The sequence below is a fragment of the Podarcis filfolensis genome, assembly GCF_964270895.1.
Source record: "Podarcis filfolensis genome assembly, chromosome: 12".
Taxonomy (NCBI): Eukaryota; Metazoa; Chordata; class Lepidosauria; order Squamata; family Lacertidae; genus Podarcis; species Podarcis filfolensis.
Window position 1 is genome coordinate 39,975,140 of NC_139614.1, and position 26,291 is coordinate 40,001,430.

At 41.1% G+C, this 26,291-nt stretch overlaps 1 protein-coding gene across 15 annotated transcripts in view; it reads right to left on the bottom strand.

The window, feature by feature from the left end:
- The window catches only part of ARHGAP12 (Rho GTPase activating protein 12), a 103,307-nt gene that overhangs the window by 17,983 nt on the left and 59,033 nt on the right, over positions 1 to 26,291 (bottom strand). For 8 of the 15 annotated variants that reach the window (XM_083579491.1, XM_083579489.1, XM_083579480.1 and 5 more), the window contains 2 exons: positions 18,691 to 18,954; positions 11,874 to 11,954 (listed from right to left, as the gene is read on the bottom strand). In XM_083579491.1, coding sequence (XP_083435617.1) covers positions 11,874 to 11,954; positions 18,691 to 18,954 — 345 coding nt within the window. Of the gene's footprint in view, positions 1 to 11,873; positions 11,955 to 14,518; positions 14,660 to 18,690; positions 18,955 to 26,291 lie in introns of all 15 variants that reach the window. The other 7 variants (XM_083579485.1, XM_083579484.1, XM_083579477.1 and 4 more) reach the window with 1 other exon arrangement.

Consider the following 26,291-nt stretch of genomic DNA (forward strand, 5'->3'; position numbering starts at 1 on the left):
TAATAAACCACCCTGTTTAAGCAACTTAGTTGAAGGGATGATTTGGAAGAAGCAATTTCAGGGCAGTAACCTAAAATGGCACATAATCTAACAAAGAGTAATGCAGCAATTTAAACAGACTTCCTCTTCCCTCCCTAACTCTCTTCCCCTCCTCTTCTTCTGTGCCCAGCCACCCTCCTAACTCTCCTGTATGTTAGGATGTCTTGCTTAGTCTGTTTTTTTAAAAATAAATGAATAGAAATTATCACAAAAAAACCAAAGTTAGCCTCAAAGAAAGGAGTAACTTGGGTCTTACTTCACATGCTACAGGTTGCATCCAATGAAGTCTTAAAGGTAAAGGTAAAGGGACCACTGACCTTTAGGTCCAGTCATGGCTGACTCTGGGGTTGCGGCACTCATCTTGCTTTATTGGCAGAGGGAGCCAACGTACAGCTTCCAGGTCATGTGGCCAGCATGACTAAGCCGCTTCTGGCAAACCAAAGCAGCACACGGAAACACCATTTACCTTCCCACCGGAGCGGTACCTATTTATCTACTTGCACTTTGATGTGCTTTTGAACTGCTAGATTGGCAGGAGCAGGGACCGAGCAATGGGAGCTCACCCCGTCACAGGGATTCGAACCGCCAACTTTCTGATCGGCAAGTCCTAGGCTCTGTGGTTTAACCCACAGTGCCACCCGTGTCCCAATGAAGTCTTACGTGAGAGTAAATCCAATGAAATCAATAGACTTAAGGCAGCCATGACAACTATGTCTGTTGTCAAGATGACTTCACTGAATGCAACCCAATGTATTAAAAGTTTTTGAACATTTAAAAAGTGCAACTGTTAGAGTTGCTATGTGTCCTCTTTTTTTCCAGGACACGTCCTCTTTTTCAGGGGTAAAATTTTTGTCTGGGTGGATTTTTTTATATTTGCCAAAATGTCTCTGGCTGTACTTTCTGGATGAGGCATAGACATTAACCGGTAGTTGAAGACTTGCTTCCCTCTTCTCCTGCCGCCCTCAGCAACATATCACAGCTTCTACAGCCTACATATAGTAGGGGTATTTAAAATGAGTTGTCATAGCGTCCTTTTTTTTTCTCTTCAAAATATGGCAACCCTAAACTGGTCTCAGTCTAAATCAGTGTTTCTCAAACTTGGTTCCCCAGCTGTTGCTGGACTACAACTCCCATCATCCCTGACCAGTGGTCCTTCTAGCTAGGAATGATGGAAGTTGTAATCTGGGGAACCAAGTTTGAGAAACACTGATAAACCAGTAGAGCAATTAAGTATTTAATTTGGCCTGGGAAGAAGGGGGGGGGTATGTAACCTCGCCTCCGCTGCCACCATTGTTCAATATTAGAAGTGAACTAATTTGTAGGGCTACTGTAAGTTACTCTCTCAGCACAAGATCCCAACCTACAATAGTGAACTATACTACAGCAGAGGACAGCAAGTATGGCAGGAAGATTCAAGGACAATCAAAAAAACATTTAAACATTTCAGCATAGCATAGTATAGTATAGCATAGCATAGTAGAGCAACTGGGAAACACTGGCCTGCAAGCACTTTAATTGGAGAACAGCCTTTACCAAAAGGCGTCATGGGTTTTGAAGATGCTCGAACTCAGGATGAAAGGGAGAAACGCGCTAAGAGGAAGGCACGCTTGGCAAACCCTCACCATGATCAACTCCTGCCTGGAAACCTATATCCCCACTGTGGAAGGACATGTGGATCCAGAATTGGCCTCCACAGTCACTTACGGTCTCACTTTTAAAACCATGTTTATGGAAGACCATCTTACTCGGCTACGAGTGATTGCCAAAGAAAGAAGAGGAAGAAGCATAGTATTAGTATAAAAATAACATTTTAATTTGCAGAATATGGATAGATAGCTTTTCAAAATTAAGCACTGCTGAGAGTTGTTTCTTTTTGTTTCCCAATGTATTTATCAATTTAAAAAATTGGTGTGCTATGACCAAATTTTTATTCTGAAAGTGTGGCCCAGAGAAAAAAAGTTTGAGAACCAGTGCTCTTAAGAGTCTGAGCTGCAATATTTAAGGTGAACTATGCTCCGGGGCATTCATAAGCCGCTTTCTCCCTTAGGGGTTTTGTTCCCTTGGAGTTTTCCTTTCAGATTTTGTGTGTCTGCATGTATTTTGGAAACCTCTAGGGTGCACACACACATAGCCCAAGCCTGCTGATCCTCTCTCTTGTGTGGGGATGTTGTTATTTTGAATGCACAACCACACACATGGGAAAACTCAAATCTGTATTAGAATGCTGTATAAACAGAATTCTGAATTGTGAAGGGAGGTTTCTTTGCCATTACCATATTTTTCGCCCTATAGGACGCACCGGTCCATAGGGCACACTTATTTTGGGGGGGGGAATAAAGGGGGAAAAATTTATTTCCCCCCCAAGCTTGCCGGGCTGGGGGCAGGGGAAGCCCGAGCTTCCCCCGACCCCAGCCCCCAGAACGGGTCCGGGAGCGACGGCGAGGTTGCATTCAACCTCGCCATTGCTCCCGGAGCTTGCCGGGCTGGGGGTGGGGGAAGCCCGAGATTCCCCCGACCCCAGACCGGGTCCAGGAACGATGACAAGGTTGCGCTCAACCTCGCCATCGTTCCCGGAGCTTGCGGGGCTGGGGGCGGGGGAAGCCTGAGCTTGCTGCTATCCGAAGCCCGGGGAGCACGGCACTGTAGCCCGCTGCGCACCCCGGGCTTAGGGCAGCTATCCGCAAGCCTTTGGAGCCCGCGGGAGTTCCCGCCGGGCTCCGCAGGGTTGCGGATAGCTTCCTGAAGCCTGGAGAGCGAGAGGGGTTGGCGTGCACCGACCCCTCTCGCTCTCCAGGCTTCAGCGAGAGCCTGCATTCGCCCCATAGGACGCACACACATTTCCCCTTAAAAAAAAAATACGGTAAATCTGTGCAAGGAAAGGCAAGGCAGGCTGGAAATGGTGAAAACACTCCCATATTTGGCTGGAGAACAATCAGTAATTTTTTTTACATGCACAGTAGAGAAATTAGAATCAATTGAGGTTTTCTGTGTTAACTTGCATGTTACTGGAAAGTATTACATTTATTAAGTTAGCAATTATATCCCACCTTTTTATGATAAGATATACACGTTTCTTATAAAATATAAATAAGTATACATTATAATAATCCTAACAGCAAAACAGAGTGTAAAAAAATGATATTAACAATGTCCAGAGACAGCAAACTAAAATCCATATAATCATAGGCTCTGACTTTTTTAAAATGTTGTCATAATAAAATGGATTTACATGCCTGTTTAAATAATTAAGAGCCGGTGATCATCATCATCTTTGTGTGCCTCCTCTAAGAGAGGTCCAGAGGATGGCAACATGAGAATGGGCCTTTTCTGCAGTGGCTCCCTATTTGTGGAATGTTTCTCTTTTTCTTTGGCTGATTAACATTCTATATCCTTTAAAACGTGTTGGAGGGAGGAGAGTTATTGGTTTGTTTTTGTTATGTATTTTGTGTTCTCATTTTGTACTTTCATGTTGTGAACAGTCCTGTGATCTTTGGATGAAGATAATAATAACAAAAAAGAATTTGAAGCAGGCAAAGAGGGGACCAATAATAATAATAATAAATTTTATTTATATCCCACCCTCCCCAGCCAAAGCCAGGCTCAGGGCGGCTAACAACAATCAAATAATCCAACATTCTAGAAACATTTCATTATAAAAATTAATTAAAATCAAATTGATGGCAACCGTTAAGCATAATTCTGTGCAGATTGCCAGAGGAGGGAGTCAGGCTGCGCCCTGACCAAAGGCCTGGTGGAACAGCTCTGTCTTGCAGGCCTTGTGGAAAGATGTCAGGTCCCGCAGGGCCTTAGTCTCTTGTGACAGAGAGCTCCACCAGATTGGAGCCGCAGCCGAAAAAGCCCTGGCTCTAATTGAGGAGGAAGCTATTCAGGGAGGAGGAAAACACTATTCCATAGTTTAAGTGCCACAAATGAAAATGGCCTCTCAGAGTTATATGAATTTTAACTTCGTTTTCGCTCTCAACCATTTCTTCTCTTGAATTCTTTGATTGGAGGACTCTCCCCTGTGGCATAACTTCAGGCAAAATCTTTTATTAATACCCAGCAACACTACTGCAAAAATCAATCTAGACACACTCATGTTTTTCCTAAAGCATCCTTTCTAAGTAAAACTTCATATAATTTACAGTTCTCTCACTTAAATAATTTTCTGAAAAATCTCTAGAGAAGTACCACTATTCACTACACTGAAATAGACTGGGTTGGAAGGTAGTTTTGGAAGGTCCCACAATGCTCCGAAACAGGAAGAATCAGCAAAAATTTCTTCCTTCCCCCCTCTTCACACAGGAGCAGCAACAGCGTGTGAGTGAATTTCCACTTATGGGAACTTGAGATCCAACCCATTAACATTTTGAAAGGATGAAACAATACAGAAGAGAAAGAGAAATACCTATTCCTCTCAACCTCATGAACAGGACAGGCACATAAATTTTCTGAGATAAGGCAACAGAGACCACATCGCAGAATATATCCAGACTACTCATACGGCCTGGTTACTTTGGGAGGGTTACACTACAGCTGCTACATGCTGAGCAGTTCACCTTCACAAAAAGAAAGCAACTGGAAAAGAAACCAGAGGGAACCCCAAACTAAATGAGAGCTCTTTGGAAACCTTCTTCTCCTCAATTGCAGGTACATTTTCAAAGCTCTTCTCTGCTCAGTGTACGGTGGAGTTTTCTGCCCATTTTAAAAGCACAGTTTCATTGTCAACTTCTATGACTTTGGACGGGTGAAGTTGCCGCAGAGTAATCCCGTGTTTCTAACTATACCAGTTTTGTCCTCATTTGTAGCAATCAGAAGTGAAGACTGCCTTAAGCCTTTGGTATAATGGTCAAGTTCTATCTCTACACAGACAGAGCATGCCTGCTTATGGGTTTTTATAATATACAGCCTGTCTGCTTTGAGAAGCAGTAAAACTGGGACCGCTGAGCTCTTTGGGTTTTTTTTTAAAAAACCTTGTTACTTCAACAGCACACACCCTAAAATAATACATAATGTAGAATACTAAGTAAGGTAACTGAACTACACGAAGACTAAAAATATATTTTGCCAAGATGCGCAAGTCCCATAATCTGAAAAGGCGCTGCCTGTTATGAGGGCACTGCCACTCTTAAAGGAACATTGGCATGTGCTAGAGAGCAGAAACTGGCAGAATGGATGCAGATTAGAAGGTTTGAGTGTCAAGGAAGTATTTCAAATACAAAATCCCAGTGATGTGTCAACACAGAAGGTGTATTATAGTACAGTAAAGTGGGAGGCTCCAATTCATCTGAGCTGAGCCATGAATTCACTAGATGGTCCTAAGCAAGTCACCATCTCTCAATTCCAGCCTTCAGTCTGTAATGTGGGAACAGTATTTTAAAGAAGTGGGTTTTTTTACATGACTGTTTTAAGGATTGCTGAGGCTATGAATGAAGCAGTATATGTTTACTATGAACTGACACAGTAATATTACTAGTCTTGCTTTGCCAGTTACAATCGGTTTGCATAGGCGATAAGAGATACCCCATGTGTCCGTATGGATTCCAAACCATGCTGAAATGGGTAGTAACATTCTGTGAATTAATTCAACCCATGCAATGCCACTTACACTGTTATTCATGCCTAAAAACTTTTGGTTAAGGAGTTGGGGTGGGGGAGTGGAGGAAACAGAACCAGTCATGTGAGGAAAGATGCGCGCACACACGTTATAGAATAGCTATTTTAGTCAAAATTAACAAACGAAATTACTCTTGGGGAGTCATGTGGTATGTTGTTGTTTGTAGGAAGGTGAATAAGAAAGGTGAAGCCTATTTTTATTCTCTAGTTTTCTGATAAAGTAGCCAGATTAAGAATTGCAAGGGGGAGGGCTATTATTTTAAAGATGTCTCTGTTTTTGGCATTGCATAAATCATGGGGTAAGCACCCGTGACTCACCTGTCTGCAGTAGGTGGGGTTTGAATTTCCCTCCGTTTTCCCCCTCAGCTAATCCTCTCCCTCTGCTGTGAATGGCTGCAGAAGGTAGACCGTATATGAGCCTACAGTACACACAAAAGATGCCTCCTGCCCATGCAATACTTACCCAATCAATTAATCAAATCTGTAGTAAGGCCCCACAGAAAGACACTAGCATCTTACTGGGCTTAATTACATTGGTCCAAGTAGGCAATATTTGAATTGAATAACTTTGCAACTCATATGTTTTGGAGTACAGTTTTACAAAAAATAGGAAGGCTCCTTCTATAGCAGGCTTTCCTGATGCTACAAATCGTAAAAGACAGGAGTGGGAGCTGAGATTTTATACAGCAGAAAAAGTTGATACCATGGCTTACAGATTATTTTCCAGTCTATTCAGAGGCATTTTAGTCCAATTCCATTAGGCTGGTATCATAGGTCAACATAATCCTACTGTGGTACAATCCAAGCCCCTCTATAAACCCTTTCCCTCCAGAGTACCATTCTTGAGGTACCACTATGATAAAAATTTGTTTACTAAATCTAAAATATTACACGGCACTTCCATGTAAAATAATGGATTGCTGTTCCAACATTTCTACAAAGGTGCATGAAGATTTTTCTGCTGTTCCTTGACTCTTAATTTTCCAAATTCATTCCCAAATCCACTGGTAGCAAATAAATACAAAGTATCAGAATTAACATTAGAAGTGTTCTCATTCCAATGCAGATAGCACAGAATGTGACAGTATTGATATTCCTGGAACCTTCCCTAGCATTCTTCTCTGTTATTAATAACCAGATAAAAATAGTCAAGGCTGTCTGTAAATTAGCATGAGGGGGAAATGGATAACAATCCTAGATGTATGTGGCATAACTGATTTCCACCCCTTCCCCAATCAAATCACTTAAGTGTTTTTCTTGCATTAATTGATCCAGTATATTTGGTTGCAGACTAAAGTTGGCAGCTACGTTGCATGCTGAGTATTCCTTGGCTCTCACCTCAGGCTAGAAACTAAGAACTTGGTTCATTCTTTATTCCTCTCCAAGTCTGCCTTGTCTAGGATAAGGTGAAGGGAAGACAGGGAAGGATGACAGGGAAGACAGAGATATCTAGCTTATGTGTATCATACCTCAATGAGTTAGTTGTATAGCCTGATGAAGAATTTTCAGTTCCACAAACCTAGTACTGAATTCAAGGAAGCTATAGGCATTAAGAAGAGCACCACAAATGTCAGAAAAATTATCCAAATTAAGATCTGCCAGTATCATTAAGAGAAAAATCCAGTCCTGTGTCACTTAAAAACACACACACACACCACACACACACACACACACACACACACAAAGAGAGAGCAGTTTGTCAAAGAAAATCAGCCCCTATATATATTGGAGTCTCATCTTTTAATATATTAGTATATGGGCATGTCTTTAAGTTAACACCTTACATTAAAAACCTGACAGTACCAAATTATCGAAGGCTTTTCACCAAAGCCAGACTAAACGTCTTTCCTTCTACAGTGTTCTACAGGTTGAGAGGAGTTCCCTACCAGGACAGACTTTGCTCGTGTGCTCAAGACATTGATTCCATAAAACATACCATATTTTTCGCCCTATTGGACGCACCGGCCCATAGGACGCACCTAGTGTTCAGGGGGGGGAATCAAGGAAAAAAATATGATTTCCCCCCCGCAGCTCTGGGAGCAGCGGACAGGCTGCACGCAGCCTGTGCGCTACTCCAAGACCTTCTCCCTGCTTTTGCGGGAGGTGGGGGAATTCCCCCACCTCCCGCAAAAGCCCACAGGAGGGTTGGAGAGTAGCGGGAAGGCGTCGCTCGCCTTCCCGCTGCCCCCCAATCTCTGGGGCAGGCGATGGGGAAGCACTGCTTTCCCCACTGCCAGCCTCAAACCCGGGTTGGAGAGTAGCGGGAAGGCGTCGCTCGCCTTCCCGCTGCCCCCCAATCTCTGGGGCAGGCGATGGGGGAAGCGCTGCTTTCCCCACCGCCAGCCTCCAACCCGGGTTGGAGAGTAGCGGGAAGGCGTCGCTCGCCTTCCCGCTGCCCCCCAATCTCTGGGGCTGGCGATGGGGGAAGCACTGCTTTCCCCACCGCCAGCCTCAAACCCGGGTTGGAGAGTAGCGGGAAGGCGTCGCTCGCCTTCCCGCTGCCCCCCATCCTCTGGGGCTGGCGATGGAGGAGACGCTGCTTTCCCCCACCGCCAGCCTCAAAGAGCAGACTCTCCTGGCTTCAGCGGAAGCAACGCAAAGCCTCCGGAGCGCAGGCTTCGGAGGCTTCGCGTTGCTATCACTGAAGCCAAGGAGCCTGCATTCGCCCCATAAGACGCACACACATTTTCCCTTCATTTTTGGAGGGGAAAAAGTGCGTCTTATAGGGCGAAAAATACGGTATTTTGCTGCACTGTGCAAAATATGAGCAAGCCAGGGCTGAACTGATATTACCCTTGCTGGTACCTTTCCTGGGAAAATCAGAGGCTCACTATGTCAGGTTCCTATTGGAAGACCGGACAAATGCTAGAACGTTAGCAGTGGCAAAGTTTTTATCGGTGGTTGCAAGAACCAATGATCCCTATCTTTTGAAGAAAATGCTTGTTTAACCTGGAGGTAGGCTGTATGAATTGTGCATTGCTTTGTAACGATTTGTTGCGTCTCTGGACCGTAATAAAGACTGATGAATATATTAGGGGCCCCGCGGTGATTTTAGCTTATAAATTTTATTGTCTAATGTTTCAATTTGTATATTAAAGAGTTTCTATAGCTTTGTGCAGATTAGGTCATGTTTTGATAAAGTAAATGTTTCCAGTTTTTGTATCAAACTAGTATATATTTTATTGAATGACACTGCATACATTGCAGCAGCCTTTGGCTATAAGCAATAAACTTGACTGACTGACTGACTGACTGAGTCTCATCACCTACACAACAAGCGGCATCGATCCTAGTAGTCTCAAGTGCAGTAGCATGACAAAATTTCGTCACAATACAAGGAAGCTCTGCACAAAAATGACCAATATGTTTTTCAGAAATGAAGAACTCTTTGGCCAACACTGAGGTTGAACCTGTTGCATGGTGTCTGCTGTTAGGCAGCCCAGGGTAAGCTTCCCAGAGTGACACACATTTATTTCTAAAGCTCATAATCAGCATTTTGGACAGAATCAAAACCAATGAACCAAAGATGCATGTCAAGAAGAGGTAACAGACTGGGATATGGACCTAGAAAATGGACTGGAGGAGCATGGTTTAGTTCCATGTCTGAATATACAGTAAACAGTTCTAAAAGATAGGAGATACCTAGAGATGGAATGTAACTAAATAACTTAAAGTGTTATTCTACAAAAATGATACATTGTGCCCCTTTCCCCAAAACCAGATATTTAACAAAATGGTTTGACTTATGACCAACTATGCTTACATGCCTGAAATTCCAGCCTTTTGCTAATGATAAAACTAAACAATCATATCAAAATTGAGCCAAATTGTATCCTCAATACACATATCAGTAAAACACACCAAAATCTCAATCTCATCTTCTAAAAACAAGATGTAACTGTTCTGCAATTATAGGGCTGGGGGGGGGGGGAATCTGGCCTAGAACTTGGTCTAAAGCTGTACAAGGCTTCCAATGGAAAGGTCTGGCCTTGCAAACTGCTATGCACATTGATGTCAAATATTTTAATGGCAAAGGATTGAAGCACAAACTCTGAAAGCAGATGTCTCCAATGCCTTGAAGGATTTGGGGCCATATTCTGAAAACAATGGCATATAAAGCCTAAAGTTTTCAATTGTTTCCTGCATTCTTTTGTATCTCAGAGACCTCTCTCATGCCTTTTCTTAAATTTGGAACAGTTTTGCCACTCAATGTTCTTCAAATAAACATTCTCACGTCCCCATGATGTTCTTCTAAAACAGACTTTCCTGCACTGTAATTATGGATGCATCAATATGCTGGGAAAATGTGAGAAGAGAGTATATGCATGCTCTGAAGTTAGTTCCAAATCTTTTAACTTCATTTAAGAAGGAGTCAGCTTCATCACCTCTAGGATCACAGAGGCAAAGGAAACACAATTCTCCCAACATTCTCAATGAATCCATAAGCACATTTGCCAATTCCTATTTTCCGTGCGCTGCTCTGGTTCGCCAGAAGCGGCTCAGTCATGCTGGCCACATGACCTGGAAGCTGTACGCCGGCTCCCTCGGCCAATAAAGCGACCCCAGAGTCGGCCACGACTGGGCCTAATGGTCAGGGATCCCTTTACCTTTTATATTTTAAGACAGTTTACTGTATGGGATACCGTATGACTGTTCCCTTTGCTTATGGTTGTGCTGAAAAGCAGCTCCTTACAGAGTCAATGGCCTTATTTCAAGGTGTTTGTCCACTTATGTGTGCGGGTGGGGGGGAGAGATTACAAATAATAACTGGGACTCTTCAACAAAACATTACAGTGTATTCGTGTCACCTGAGGGTGCAGCTGAAAGGGTTGGAAAAAAGTTAGCATCAAAGCCAAAACTCCCTGTTCTAACTTCGATCTTATTTCATGTGACGTTTTAAAAAGCATCAATAACTGATGTTGAACCAGTGCACATGCACATCAGTAGAGCATGTGGCTTCAACATGCATATGAGTGCTGAATTTGCCCTGGCCAGCCAATGCACAGCAGTATTAACAGTGGACTACATTGCACAGCTGCCCAAAGTTCAGAGTACAACCACCTCTCTCTAATAATAGGCATTGCAGACTTGTTGTATACTACTCTCAGCTCAATCTCCAACTCAGGTATAAAAGCAATGGGGAAATACTGCAGGGTTGTTGTGAGTTGCTTTCACAGCATCAGCTCAACCTGGAATGCCTCTAGACAAAACTACAGGACTGTTACAAGCCAATCAGAGACTAATTTGCAGTATTCAGTTAACTGCACTGCAGGGCAGTCATGAACTACACTCTCCCAGCAACTGCCCTTCCTAACAGGCAATTTGCAAACAATGAGGTGCATTAGCAGCTTTTGCATTAGCAAGTTTGTTTAAAAGAAAGAAAGAAAAATATTTCACACTAAATAAGCAATGAGTTAGAAAGAGCAGTGACTCTCCTTCTAGCTACTACCTTGTGGGGGGGGGCAGATAAGCAGGTGTCCAATTCCTGCCACATTAAGTCTTGGATTTCTTATGGGTGACTTTCACTTCTGTCCTTGGAGACATTTAAAAATAGTTTGCCATTGTGAACTAGGAAGTGACCCACCCAGACATTGAAATGATTGCCTCTAACTGACACTTTCTCAATCTTCTTTCACAATCTCTTGGAAAGAGAGGAGAGAAATGAAGGGAAATGCAGCCAAGGAACAGATGCCGAGGAGATACAACCGTCTACCTCCCACTCTCCTCCTCGCCCCATGTGTGTTCCTTGCATTCTCTCTCAGCTATAGCCTCTCCTGCTAGCTGATCAGCAGGGTCTGGAAATCTCCTGGGCTGCATCAGCCCCATCTTCCAGTTCACTCACAGCTTCCCGTCAGTTCCATTTTCACCCTCCCTTCTGGTTTTCTTTCTCAACTAACTTAATGTTAGCAAACATGTGCAGTCCTCAATGGACCTGGAAGGAGGGTGGGGAATAATACTTTTTAAAAAAATTCTAAAAAATCTTGGGTTCCCACTATGCCTGGGGATATTCTTATTGAATGTGGGCGTGCCTAAGTTCTGGGGCAGGCCCAACAGGATTTTTGTTTTTTGCAAAATCGGTTTAAAGAGGATTGCCAAATAGCAGAGTACACAACAACACCTATTCCAGAGATATAAAAAACCATGTGTTTTAGAATGAATTGCAGCAAGATACAGCTTTTGACCGAAGCCGGAAACATTATTTTCCTTTGGTTACTCACTTTTGGCAGTGCCCATTCTGACCGGGATCCATCTGCATTGTAGTAGTATGGCCGACCTTGTTCATCAACATGCTTTATCCACTACAGAAACAAAAGTTAATAAAATACTTAATACAAAAAAACCCAGATCTTTAATTTATAAATATGTCAAATGGGAGAACAGAAATACTTCAGATTCTGAGCCCCCTCCAAACACACAGACAGAAAACCTCTGTTTTTATATAGCCAGTTTTTATATAGCTGGTTATAAAGATCCATGGAATCACACCCGGGAATAGGGAGGGGGTGCTAAAAGGCCATCCAGCCCAACCCCCGGCTTAGTCCAGGAAACCCAAAACTAGAGTATTCCTGAAATATGGCTGTCCGTTGAAAGCATTTTTGGTCACATACTTGGAACTATAATAAATGTACAGTACACAGTATTTTGTTGCCACAATTAATTTATCTTGTAAGAAATAATAATTGTAATGATTTAAAATTCTGCTTCATACACATTTAAGTCCCATGGTTTCTAAATAAGAACAACAGCTTTTTTACAACATAAAACTGGTTCTTCTCCCTATTGTCAACTCCATTTTTGAAGACATTCTAAAAAGAGCCATATTGTTATTTTATTCAAAATAGGGTTATTTTGCATGTGAAAATCTTCTGCCTTAGGCAAGAACCCTATATGAGGTGGGCTAACTTTATTTTTCCATAGTATAATATATTTTTTACTAAAACCCCTATCCCACAGCATTTTAAGGTAACAAAGTAGGAGTGCATGCTTCAGAACAATTCACAGTTAAAGGCATAACTAGCCATGTTACACAATCCTGAATAGACACTTTTTCTTAAGAACACGAAAAAAAACAAAATCATACCAAGTTTTACTGAGCCTAACCTCCTTCAGGAGAATCCCAGAAATCAGGAGGCACTAAGCAGTACACCAAAATAAAAAATCACCCACTTGTCCACAAAGGCATAACTGTCTAGCTTCTATATATTCTTGTTGTAACACAAGGCATTCCCATACTCCCAAGAGTTAAGTGGAGTGCTTCTGCAATCAAGAAGAGCTCCACAAGGTATGCATTTCAAGAGAGGACCAAGTTCTTCACTGAAGTTAAAGTAAAGTAAAATTCATTCTCTCTCTCTCTCTCTTTCTCTCTCTCTCTCTCTCTCTCTCTCTCTCTCTCTCACACACACACACACACCCCACATTAGGACATACAATTAACAATAGTTTCCCAAAGGATATGATCCTAAGTGCATTGATTTAGAAGTCTTATTGTCTGTAATGGTGTTTTTAGGTGCAGCGTTGTGATTCATGACTATCATATAGTACTAGGAAAACTTAATCTTGCTTAACATATTAAAGGAAAATTGGATGTACATTTCATTCTTTTTAGTGGAAGAACAGTTTACTGTAAGCTAAATTCCCAACTATTATAACTGAAGGCAATTCTCCACTACCTGAATAGTTATAACCAAGCAAACAACAACAACCGCCCCCCCCCCCACTGAACACACTGCATCTAAACAGAACAAGAAGGCTTTGGAGGAGAGGAAAGAGGGAAATCCACAGAGTCCCTGATCTAAGCAGTATCTCAGAACTCAGTCTCTCACATAGCTCTTCAGATATATCCATCATTCAAATGCAGCACAGCTTGTTCTCACAGTATTTTGGGAGGTGGGGAACAGAATGAAAAGCAGGAACAATGTCTGCTGAGTCTGAATAGAATGGCACACACACTGGAACTAGATTTTGCTTTTGCTCTCTTTTCTACTCGCACTGCTAGAGGGGGACAAAAAATGGGGATCAGTCAAAACAGCCAGGATCTGTCCAAGAGGACAACAGCAGTATAGAGCTCTATTCTGGAGGCAGCACATGGCACAGCCCTGTCCCTAAGACTCTCCACTTTCAGAGCAAGAGACCTTGGTTCTGGAGACAGAGTGTGTCGCCATTTTCCTCTCTCTTGTAGGAGGAGATAGTGAGTGTAGTTTGTCTTGCCTTGTGGCTAGTGTGACCAGGCACATGGTTGTTTTTGATGATGATTTAATATAGAAATCTCCGAAGTTTTAAATATTATGCTTCTCATAATTCAAATATTGAATTTTATAGATGACATTAATAGGATAGTAATCTGTTTATTCCAGCATGGAGGGGAGAATTGGTTCTCCTTCAAGCATCATTTTTAGAGTTACTTTTTGTTAAACAAACATGTAACACAGTAGGGAGGGAAAGCAGCTGTTGATAATGAGATATTATGCAGTCCACAGATAAGAAAATTAATGGAATTTTATAACTTGTCAAACATGACACCAGGTTGGTAATACATAGTCAAAACTTTAAAAATTTGCTATCCTACCTAAGAAACCTACAGAGTACATATAAGACTATACAATGACATTTCTAAACATATTTTTTTTTGCAGGAAAAGTGGAAGCTAAACACAGTACAGTCCTAATACATAAGAGCAGTTTCTTAGAGACCAAACAAAAAAGTGCCTAGAAATGAGCAAAAAACAAAAATGTTCAAGGGAGTGGGAAGAAACTGTCACTAAGCAATACTTTTCCACCACCAATGACAAAATCACACCTATTTGAGTTCTTACTTACTAAATTTCTACTAGCTTAGAATATACGTGATGAAGAAAAGTGTGTACCTTTTCCTTAGTATAGTCACTGGTATATAGCGTTTGGCCATGTTCATCCAACTCTTCTGACCACCCTTTGGGAGGAGAACCATACTGACTATCTGACTGGCTGTTACAAGAACTGTAGGAGTTTTCTTGTGATGAAAGAGTCTATAAATGGTCAAACATACAGAAGTATTGAGAATTTATATTAGGTCAAATTCTAGAAGAGGTTAGAACTTGATTAGAAGTCAAAACTTTAAATGAAAAATGAATTAAGAGGCAGAAAGTGAAATACAATCTACTTCCAAAGGAAAAGGTCAGGTTATTACTGAACAGAAAGCTTTTGGAAGAGATTAGTCAGGTGAGACTCACATGCCTTTTGGGCATTTCAAAGTTGAAAAAGAAAAAGAATAATTTTAGCTGAGATTACATTAGAGGAACAATACACATCCTACTGAAGTCTGAGGCTAACAAAGAAGATCCACAGAGATTGAAGCATACTATGAGCTCTGATGAGAATGTGGTTGCAGGTGGGCACTTACAGGTAATAGGCAGTGGATGGGAGTATCTAATCTGGAAGCTCCAGCTTGGGCACAGTGCAACAACCAGCCTGCAGATTACTGGCAACTTGTTGAGAGAACTGAGCTGCCTGCCAATCACTACTGGGTCAGGGACAAATGTGCTTGTGTTAACTCACAAACCCCTAAGCAACTTTGGCCCAGAGCACTTTAAGCCCCCCAAGTACTGCTTGATTCCTTATGTTCCACCTTAATAATCGAGATCCTCTGATAGGGAACTTCTGGTGGCTTCTTCACACCTATGAGCTTCAGTTGGCCTTTAGGAAGGACTGCGTCTTTCCTGTGACAGGTCCTGAGACCTGTGTAACTCCCTGCCAGTAGAGGCTTGGGAGGAATAACCCCTGCCTACTTTCAGACATCTATTGAATCCATTACTCAGAAAGTCCTTTGAAAAAGGAATTTCTTTTCCCCAACAAGCTTTTATCAAAGTTACTGTAATTTTGTACATTGTATACCATATGTTGGGGATATACCCTTGGGCTGGGGTATTGTTTGGTGGGGTTATTGCTGTTGGTTTATTATATCTTTATTTTAGACCCTGTGATTTATGTGAAAATTGTTCACATAAATCACAGGGTCTAAAATAAAGATAAATTGTTCAGTTTGGTTGTATATTTTTTAAATGTTATAGTTATGCATTCTTTTAATGTTGTGAGAATGGTTTGAGCTGTGGGAAGGCAACATACAAATAAAATTATGCATGCATGTAGTATTTTTATGAAAAGTGTGATCTATAAACATTTAATATTTATCATTCTGTCTTCCTATCAAGTTTTCCCTGCGAATGTTCACTGCTCAGCAAGCAGAAATGGACAGTTCCCCCACCAGAGGGATAGCAAGTGCAATGCCCCAGGGTTCTGTGTTTCGACCTGTGCTTTTTAACTTGTTCATAAATTATCTAGTGCTAGGGATGTGTAGTAAGGTAGTGAACCTGGCTGGTGATAGGGATCTGGTTGGCCACTGTGAGACGCATGACTAGAAGGGTTGTTGGTCAGCAGGGCTGTTCATATGATGATACCCAACTGATAGAAGAGGTTAAAACAAAAAGTGTTTGCTGGGAACTCCAAAAAGATACATTTAAACTGAGCGACCGAGCAGTAAAATAGCAAATGGAAAATAGGCACATTGGGACAAATAGAATCGTAATTTCACATATATGCTAATGGCATCTGAGTTGCCAGTGACTGACAGGAATAAGACCTTGGTGTCATACTGGATAGCTATGAAGAAGTTAACACAGTATGCAGAAGCTGTGAAAAAGGAAAATTCTACACTGGGGAGCATTGGGAATAGGCCTGAATATATATCTCTATTTTTATCTAGATCTACATATGGCACTCCTGCCAACCTAGCAGTTTGAGAGCACGTCAAGTGCAAGTAGATAAATAAGTACCACTCCGGTGGGAAGGTAAATGGCGTTTCAGTGCACTGCTCTGGTTTGCCAGAAGCGGCTTAGTCATGCTGGCCACATGACCCGGAGGCTGTCTGCGGACAAAACGCAGGCTCCCTCGGCCACTAAAGCGAGATGAGCGCCACAACCCCAGAGTCGTCCTCGACTGGACCTAACAGTCAGGGGTCCCTTTACCTTTTACATATGGCACAATCAAAATTTCAAGTGAAATTGAAATATGAAGAGTGACCACTATAAGCAGGACATTCATTTAACAATACTAAAAAAAATCAAGAAACCCCTCAAAATTTCATACTACTGAACCTCTGAAGAATGTCAAGGGTTCTGATACTCTTATCTTAACTGAATTTAATGTACCTGGAATTTCGGCTGACTTAGTGAAATGCTGGTGCTTTGATAGATGAACGTAATTTATTTAAAAGCTTAATATTTTGATATTTATGCATTTTGCTGTTTTATATTTTTAGTTATATGAATTAATGAAAGGTTTGATAACTAAAAGTATTTGTTTTACGATAATTGTTCTAAATTTCAAAATAATTGATACATTTAGGAAAAAACTTTTGTTTGTTCACTATAGCTAATGTATGCATAAATGTCAATTTATGAAATGTTTACAAATTTGTACATTTGTTGTATACAAATATTGATATGTCTTCACTCTGTGAGCCACTTTGAGCACAATTATGTAAAAGCAGCATATAAATACATTTTAATTTTTAAAAATCTATATCCAGTAAGGCATTTCCGGGGGAGGGGAATCAGATACTTAGTGAAATGGTTATAATTTATTCTCAATTTTAGGGATTTTTAAAAAAAAAATCCAGTTGAACCCTGAAACATTTTGAAAGATGTTCTGGGCACTCCAAAAACATGTGTTGAATACATAAAATCTAATGCAAGGAGAATCACATCTCTTATTAAAGACCCTCAATAACTTAATTTTGTTAACTTAGGTTTAAGATATCAGTTAATGTTGTTAAATCTAAGGTAACAAAACTAAAAATGCTTAATTATTTTAAAATTATCAGATGACATACCAGTAATCCAACCCAACAAACAATGAAGAGGCAGAAATGTCAGTCAATAAAACTGGGGAAGGTAAGTGTATGCCACCTTAAAACAAGCGCAAGAAAAAGTATCACACACATGGATACACACAAAAGTAGTAATGCTCTAGACAATAAATATACTTTTTACATTCCCCCTCCCCCCAAGCTATTAACAGATCTTTTCTCTCAGTTCCACATCTTCCCTTTTGCTTTCCATATGCCTGTCAATATTTCCCCTGCCAACAAGCCCATAAACACTGACTGGACACACAGACACATTTCATTAGAATTAAGGCCTTCTGTTCTTTCTGCTAATGTTAAGACACATCAGTCACAACACTAAAAATTGCTTTTAGAGTATCTGGCAAAGACCCACACATACTACTAGACATAAGAAGCTAATTCAAAGTCATAGTGACCATGGAGAAGGAAACCAAGAAGCTCTTGCAGTAATAACATGTTAAAGATGTAACCGTCAATAAAACTGGGAAGGGTTTCCCCCTGCTCTTACTACATTATGGTTTCGTTTACACATCACTGTAAGCCAAACTATAACTAACTGGGACTGTGCAAACATGAGTGCTCCCACAGAAGAGATCCCAGTTGCTTTGATCCTCTTGGGTCTTTTTAAGTCCTCTCTTGCGAAAAGCTAAGCTAAGGTTTTGCTTAGTGTGTCATCCAAACCAAAACTAACGGTTCAGTTCTTTCCTTGCTAACCAGGAGCTGTGGACAAGATGGTGGTTGGTGAGAAGAGAGATTAACCTCTCTCTTCCGATGACATACTAAGCCAAACTTTGGCTTAGCTCAGATAGGAGCTCCTCACTGGGAACCCACACATTCATGCAGTCCCAGTAAGCCATAATTTGCTTCCCACAACATGTGAACAAGGTCTGAGAAAACATGTGTCACCACTGCAGGCTAGGATGGGATGCTCCCTAAAGGGGGGGAAATAGGGTCAAGCGCTTCTGTTGCATGACTTTTAAGCAAGGGCCATTTGATTAGACTTGGCTCTGATATCCTCCTCAATAAACTAAAACAAAAAGCTCAATGAATAGTTCCATAACTGAGGTGGGAAAATTAAAACCACTGGTTGGGTGGGTTTCTTTAACTGAAGTTTGTCCATCATTTCTGGATGCTGTTAGCATCAATTATACTTACCTCTTGATCTACTTGATTCACAGAGTCTGCTCTACTTATGCTTGGATCCCGAGTGAAACGTGGCGGTTTCCAGGTTCTCTCTTGTGTTCCTTTGTTGTAATAGTAACAGCGTCCTGTAGTATCTTTGTGGGTCTCCCATTCCCCATTAATTTGGATTGGAGGGCTCGTGGGTAAAGGTGGGAGTGCAGACTGAGATATTTTCAGTTCTTGTAAATTAGCATAAACTGGTGAATCTGGCCTTCCTTGGCTTGGTGGTGTGATTGGCTGCAACAAAAGAAATTGCATTTTACTTAAAATATTATGATAGTAACACTGAGAGCATTGCAGCAAAATTTGTACATCAGAATATGTGTTAAACTCCAAAGAATATCTCATCACAAGACATTTTTACAACACTTAACAGCCAAATAAACTGAAGCTGCTAAAAAAGAAAAAGGTAACCATTGGATTTAAAGAGGCTGAGATTTAGTTAAATTAGTTAAATCTGCATTCTTCTCTTCAACCCAAAGGTTCCAAGGGCAGTACATACACTATATCTAAAACAAATAGTGTTGGACAGAGGCCTTCAACCCTTTGGAGTGCAGGGGCATTATTTGGAGATCTACAAAATATCCATTTCACAGAAGAAAAAGCCAGCCAATGCTCAGAACGGTTTCTTCAAAACAACACGCAGCACTCTTGTACACACATCCCAAAACTGACAACCACGAAAAAAGCATCCCTTCCCCACCTCAAAGGAAATGCCCCTCCAATCAATCAATCAAACAAAACAAACAAGCAAAACTAGTCACTCAATTTCAAAAAAGTAAACTGGAAGGGGCTGGGTGCTCCACATCGTCCTGAATTGGTCTGCTTTGAGCTGAAGTCTTGGACAAGAGGAAAAACAGAATGCAACAGCTTAGCCTAGAGCACTAGGGCTAACACCACTAGCCTTTGTGCAGAGTACATTGCTACATGAATTATGGGGGGGGGGGATTCCAGAACACTTGTCATAGCAGAAATTGAACCAGAAAGGATTATTATAACTTTATACAGTGGAACCTCAGGTTGCGGATGTAATCTGTGACGGAGGCACGTCCACAGCCCGCAGCATTTGCATCCTGAAGCGCCACATCTGCGCAGGCGCTGGCACGATTCGGCGCTTCTGCACATGCGCAAAGTGCGATTTAGCACTTCTACACATGTGCCGAAACCCAGAAGTAACCCATTCTGGTACTTCCGCATTTCCCATGGTCCATAACCCGAAAAACACGTAACCTGAAGCATCCGTAACATGAGGTATCACTGTACACAAGTACAGTGAATAGCCAAGCAATGACATCAAAAAAAATTCTCCATCATTCTTCATCCAAAAGTCACAAATTCAAATTCAGGAGTGGAAGTCAAGGGTTTAAAAAACATGGCAAAGACAAATATAATACAGGGAATAGTTCTCTATAAAGGCTCAAAAACCTCCACAGGTTTCATAGGAAGAATTCTCCCACCTACCCTCAAAAATTAAAGCAGATTCTACCACTGTATATCCCAAGAATTCAAAACATACAGGAATCAACATCCTTCTATTTCAGGCAAAACTGAAGCATAATAAACCATGCACGATCATAGAAGGTTCTATGAAAATGTGAAGAATATGCTATAAAAAACCCTGTCCATTTCATCAGCTGTACACTACAAGCTAGTATATATCCAATCTAAACTTAGGCACACCTAAATCCACTGTGCCAAGGAATATCCAGTCCAACAAAAGCTGCAACCCACAGGATCAACTTTGCATGGTGCTGGTTAAGGATGCTCTTGGAGTTTGTACATGACTCATCACTTTATTATAAATGAATCCCCAGAACCACAAGCTATCAGAAGTAGGGGGTTTTAGTTCCTACCGGTGGTGTGAGATTTTGCTTATCTGTCACTCATAGACATTTGTTTTTGCTTAATACTTGCAGGGGAAACAGTCTTGAACAGTGTTGCATATTTACTCCACACCAAAGCAGCGCAACTGCATAAACCCATGATCTGTAAAGCAGTTCCATTTCTACCAAAGTCAGAGTCTGTTTTGTGCATGTTTTATATTAGTGGCCAATATTAGGCCAGCATGGGATGCAGATTTAATATGTCAGGTTATTCATTTCAGCTTAATCGTTTTATGTAAGTTTTATAGCAGGTAGATTAGGGGTTGCATAAGGACGCACCCAAGAGGCCTGCAGCAACCATAACAGCCAGGGATGTGGTTAACTGGAGATTTTATCTTAACCTTTACCACAGCTCCCTCTCTTCAGCACAATGTCCCTTGAACTGTGCAATCACAATTTCCATGTATGCAGATGTTAGGTGTGTTCACTGATACAGCACAACTTCTGAGCGCTGAAATTAGCACAGCTGAAGTTTATTCTTGGTTCTAAATAAAAAACACACACCATAAAAGTGAGCGTGTCTTTAGGCTAATCAAATTATAACCTCTATTGCTTTATCTTTTAGGTGGCAATTCTACACACATCTATCAGGGGTTAAGTCGCATTGAACTCAGTGGGAGTAAGTGCTGAGTAAATATGCATAGGGTTGTGCTGCATTAACAAACTAGTATATTTGCTCATTCTTTAAAAAAGATACTACACCATGCTAATGTCAACAGGGAAATGTAATATCCACAGGACATTTAATTATAAAGAAAGGTTTCTGAGAGAGGAAATAGGAAATGTCCTATTTGTCTTTAGCACTAGTAACTGGAATGCCCCAATTCTGAACAGCAAGATTCATTTATTAACCATTATGTCCAGTAGCCATTTCCAAATGTATCCCACATCAATTTGTACGTCCATTCTTATTTACACAGCTCTGTCTAAGTCACTACAGTAAGCCCCATCAAGAAGGCACAACGTATTTTCAGCTCCATCAAGCCCACAAAGTCATCTGGTACTTCCAAATTCTGAAATACTATCTACATTTCATCAATCGTAAGAACACTCAACTTCTATGTTTTGATTATTATACTTATATATTACTCTTAAATTGGATTCCCAGTGGCATCCATCCAGGTTACTGATGGGATCTGCACCAACGTAGGTTTAACTACTCTGTAGGTTCAGGTTCTAACAAACCATTCACTGAGCAAAACTTTTCCTAATACTTGGATCTGATTTATTTAAATTAGACTGCACATGTTGAAAAGCTTGCTAATGATACAGCAAGCAAAACACTTCAAATTCACTATTTCTTTAAAAACTCTTAACAAGCAAGAGACTGCCCACTAGATGTCACTGTGGAGCCCAATACCTGTATATTAACTGAACACTAATTCCGTTAATTGCTTTCGAAACCACCTATTTTCTATGCTCCATGTGCTTTAAATGATTTTAGTTTGAGGGGTTTTTTAGCCCTTCTGAGCCAATGGTGTTGCTGTGGACCCCAGCAGATGTTTGAAATATCTGTAAAGCATTTCTGGACCACTTAATACACCGTGCACTCCTGAGCAATATGGGGCCAGTTCTCCTGTGGTGCTTCTTTCCTTCACATAATGTTCTGGTGTATAGTACTGGAAGTCGCAGGTGTTTCACCCCTCCCTTCGTCCTGCCTGGAAACAAGCCATAGTTTGACCAAAAAACAGAAAAACAAATCTATCAGTGGAATCCAAGTTAAGTTTATTTTAACTGTGGTTAAAGGCAATGTGTGAACCAGGTTATGAAGTGAACCTCCCAGTCTAAAGTAAGCAGAAAGAAACCCCAATCATATCTATCTATGAAAATAAAAAGAAACAGAAAAGAAGAGAGTAGGAGAAAACAAATCCTTGCATCTTGGTCCCATTTCAACCAATACAAATGAAGTCACAGGAATACTTAATACATCTTTGCTTAAACTTCTTAGGGTAAGAAGTTTCAAAGTAAGAAAATCTTGCACTACCTTATCCAGACGTAAAGGGAAAGCCTGACAAGCCAAGTATTCCCTACAGTCACCAAACGCTCAGAAGGAAGTGGAGCCTCCTCTTCCAGTGTGAAACCTCTGAAAGAGCAGCTCCTAGCCTTACTCACAGTAGGATGGCTCAATGAATTTCAAGACATGCTTCAACTCCTACAAAAATACTTTATTTGATTTGCGTGCACAACTTTTCTCATCCTAATGGAGAAAGCAGTATCATGAGAAACATATTAAGACTAATGTCTGGTTCATCTTTTAAACACAAGCCAATCTGCATGATTTAAAATATTTCATATGCATTATGCTAAGCTGCAAGCATCAGCCAATTAAGACCTTAATCTAATTAAAATGCCTCCCAAACAGAAACCTTTCTAGCAACATTCTCCCTCTCCCTCTGGGCATGATGTGTCCAGCCATGAAGACATTGCAAGCAAGAGACTAAGTGGGTTTCTCCTAGTTTGTGTTTAGCATCTTGCTGCCCCAACAGCACTTGACTCCAGCCTTCTCTGAAGACTCTAGTCACAGGCTGTAATTATCATAACTCACTAGTAGAGATGATGCTGTGCATGCAGATGGTTCCAGGTTCAATTCTGTACAGAACTGAAGGTGTTGCTATACTTGATGCCAAACTAGTGAGATTGTTTTATAGTAATTCCATACATTCTATAATAAATGATGTTACACTTATGTGTGCTCAGTTGTTAAATTGGTTCCCCACCCCTGCTGTAAAATATAAAGGTCAGTGGATCAAATATATACAGTGAAGACTAAGGATCATTTATTCTAATTAGCCAAGAAATGTAAGGGTAATTAAAGCTGGTTGTGTGAAACCCCTGACCACTCATCTAATGGTTGTTTTTGTGGTTTTATTTTTATTTGTATGTACATTGAACTTACTTTAATTGTGTTGCTTTTTGTAAGCTGCCCTGGGGGCATTTAGAGAAGGGTGGGCTATAAGTATGAAAAATAAGCAAACAAACTAATCATAGCTGTCTGGACCTCTAATTTAAGGTCACTAGCTTCCTCAGCAGCAGTATTTTACAGAACCACGTCATCGGATTTGCTAAAATGACTCACTTTGTATTTTATCATTTAAAACAAACAGATACAAGCAAACAACTTGTGAGGGCTTAGTGTAAAGTCACTTTACTAATAATAAAACACTGTGCATCATCGATCCATTAGCCCTCATCAGTAAGGAAATGCCTCAACCAACAGTGCCCTATAGCTGAGACGGCAAGAATAGTTTACAGCTGACAAAGCAATTATTGGGTACCTTAACATTCACACACATTCACGTGGCTCAATTATAAAACCACACTCAGCATTCAGAGGATCAGCTAGAACAGCAACTCTTTGGAGAACATTCTCATTTAAAAACTGTAATAGGATAATAAAGCAGCACGGCAACTCATTAAAGGGCTTACAAAATACGAACTCTCACTGAAAATGCATTGGATCTCTGCATACTATCAAATAGCAAATTGCAATTGAAAAACTTCAGCATTCAAGAAAACATTAATGAAATGTGTTGCAGAAAAATATCCAAATTACACATTCCAGCCTTAAGTATACTTCCCCATCCAATTGATCTGTCTATTATTTCAGCAAAAAACCAAAAAGTACTAGTTACTTCCTTAAAGGAAGCATTAGTGGGAAATTACTTGCTACAGTGGTGCCTCGCAAGACGAAATTAATTCGTTCCGCGAGTCTTTTCGTCTTGCGAGTTTTTCGTCTTGCGAAGCACGGTCAAGTCGCAACTGCACCTCTTCAAGCGGTTTTAAGAAAAAGGAAACAAACTCGCAAGACGTTTTCGTCTTGTGAAGCAAGCCCATAGGGAAATTCGTCTTGCGAAGCAACTCAAAAAACGAAAAACTCTTTCGTCTTGCGAGTTTTTCGTCTTCCGAGGCATTTGTCTTGCGAGGTACCACTGTAGTCAGCTAGTGCCGTTTTAGTCATCAAAGACCTTTAAAGTTTTGACCCTTCAGCAGTGGTGGAGCTTCATGCTCTGGCACCGGGGGTGGGGGGGTTGGAGAGCAGGCAGGGGCGTGGCTGGCATGGCACCCAGCGCAGGTGGGGGGCAGCCACAATGGCACCCCACCGGGATTGCGCTGCCGGGGGCGGTGCACTCCCCCTGAACCCCTCTTCCTCCGCCAGTGCCCTTCAGCACAGTAATGAAATGAGGAAAATACTGGAGGCAGAACAGATCTTAGTAGCGAATTCTTAAGCTTCACAAACAGTAATTCTGGTGGTTTGCTGAAAGCTGACAGTTTCCTGTCCAAAGTTTTGTCAGTGACCATCCTGCTTGAAGTCTACAGTTTATCTCTTCCTTTGGGCTTCTTTGGGAAAAGGCAGCAAATGATTTACAGTTAGTTGTTCAGGAGTTGTTGAGTGCTAAAGCACCACAGAGGTGTTATAAGAATTTAAGGTCTCAAATATATAAATTAAATGTTCATAAATTTACAAGGCAAACACATACATAAGTATATAAACCATGTGTCTGAAATTGTACAAGAAGACCAAACCTGAAATCATTTTGACTCTCCCAAATTGACCTCAAATGTTTCTCTGCAAGGAGGAAGGAAATGGGAAAGCCTCTCCATTGTCTTTTGCTTACTTGTCTTTAGGGCACCTTTGTGTATGAATAGGGTCAGCCTGTGACCTGGATTCAGGAATTAAAGTATTTACCATCACAAAAGAATGGCCGGGCTGCCCAAGTAAAGCAATCACTGGCCATTATCAGGTATCCTGGCAGACAGGGTTTCTGTTGTAGACCACCTCCTTCTGTGATGTATGTATGTATGATTTTTGGGGGGATGGTCTTGAGCTACAGGGTGGGCAATTTCAAAAGTCTATATAAGGGCTTGCACACCATTGTTCTGGGTTCCTCCTTCCTCCTACGTGTGGTGAGTGAGCATCCTGTTGCAACAGTTTAATGAAGATCAGGCTTAGAAGCTGCTTTGCTTCTCAATATTCTCTGATTGGCCTGTTATTTTCTCCTACCGACAGAGAACCAACTTAAGGACTCTATAGGGGCTCTTGGATACCCCATAAGGGAAAAGGAGCAGTTTTTTTCTTATAACACAGGAGAATCATTATGCTTTTGAAACTTCCTTGCCAATATTTCTAGTTGCAAATTTAGTATAAAGGTACTTAGATAAGCCCTATTATTAGGCAGAAAAGAGGCCACCACCTCACATGGCTAGTGTATCATGAAAAGGTAGTAAATTGTTCTTCATTGCATGTATTATTGTTGTATTTTCACTGCCAGGGAGAGAGGAAGGAAAATGCTTGTGGAATCTTCTCCCTCAAGTGCCATAAGAACTTGGCTGATCTTGGGTAACATAAACATTTGAGAAAAGCCCTACTGGTTCAGACCAAAGGCTCATCTAGTCCAGCATCCTGTTCTCACCAGATCCCTGTGCGAACTCCTTCTGGGACTCCTCAAAAGGCAGCTGTGCCTGGAGGAAGAGCAGTGAGGGGAGAGACTTTGTCAGGCAAGGCCTCCTTCCACCTGCCTTGCCCCACCCTCTAGTCTCTGCTTCTCCATTTGCATTGTACAGTATTATTTTATGTACTGTGGCTTGCCATTGTTTTATTGATTATAGTTTAGAAATTATTTATTGTAACTGTTGAGTGGATTTCTGTTTAACTTTTATATGTAGATATTATTATTTTGTACTATTCTAATA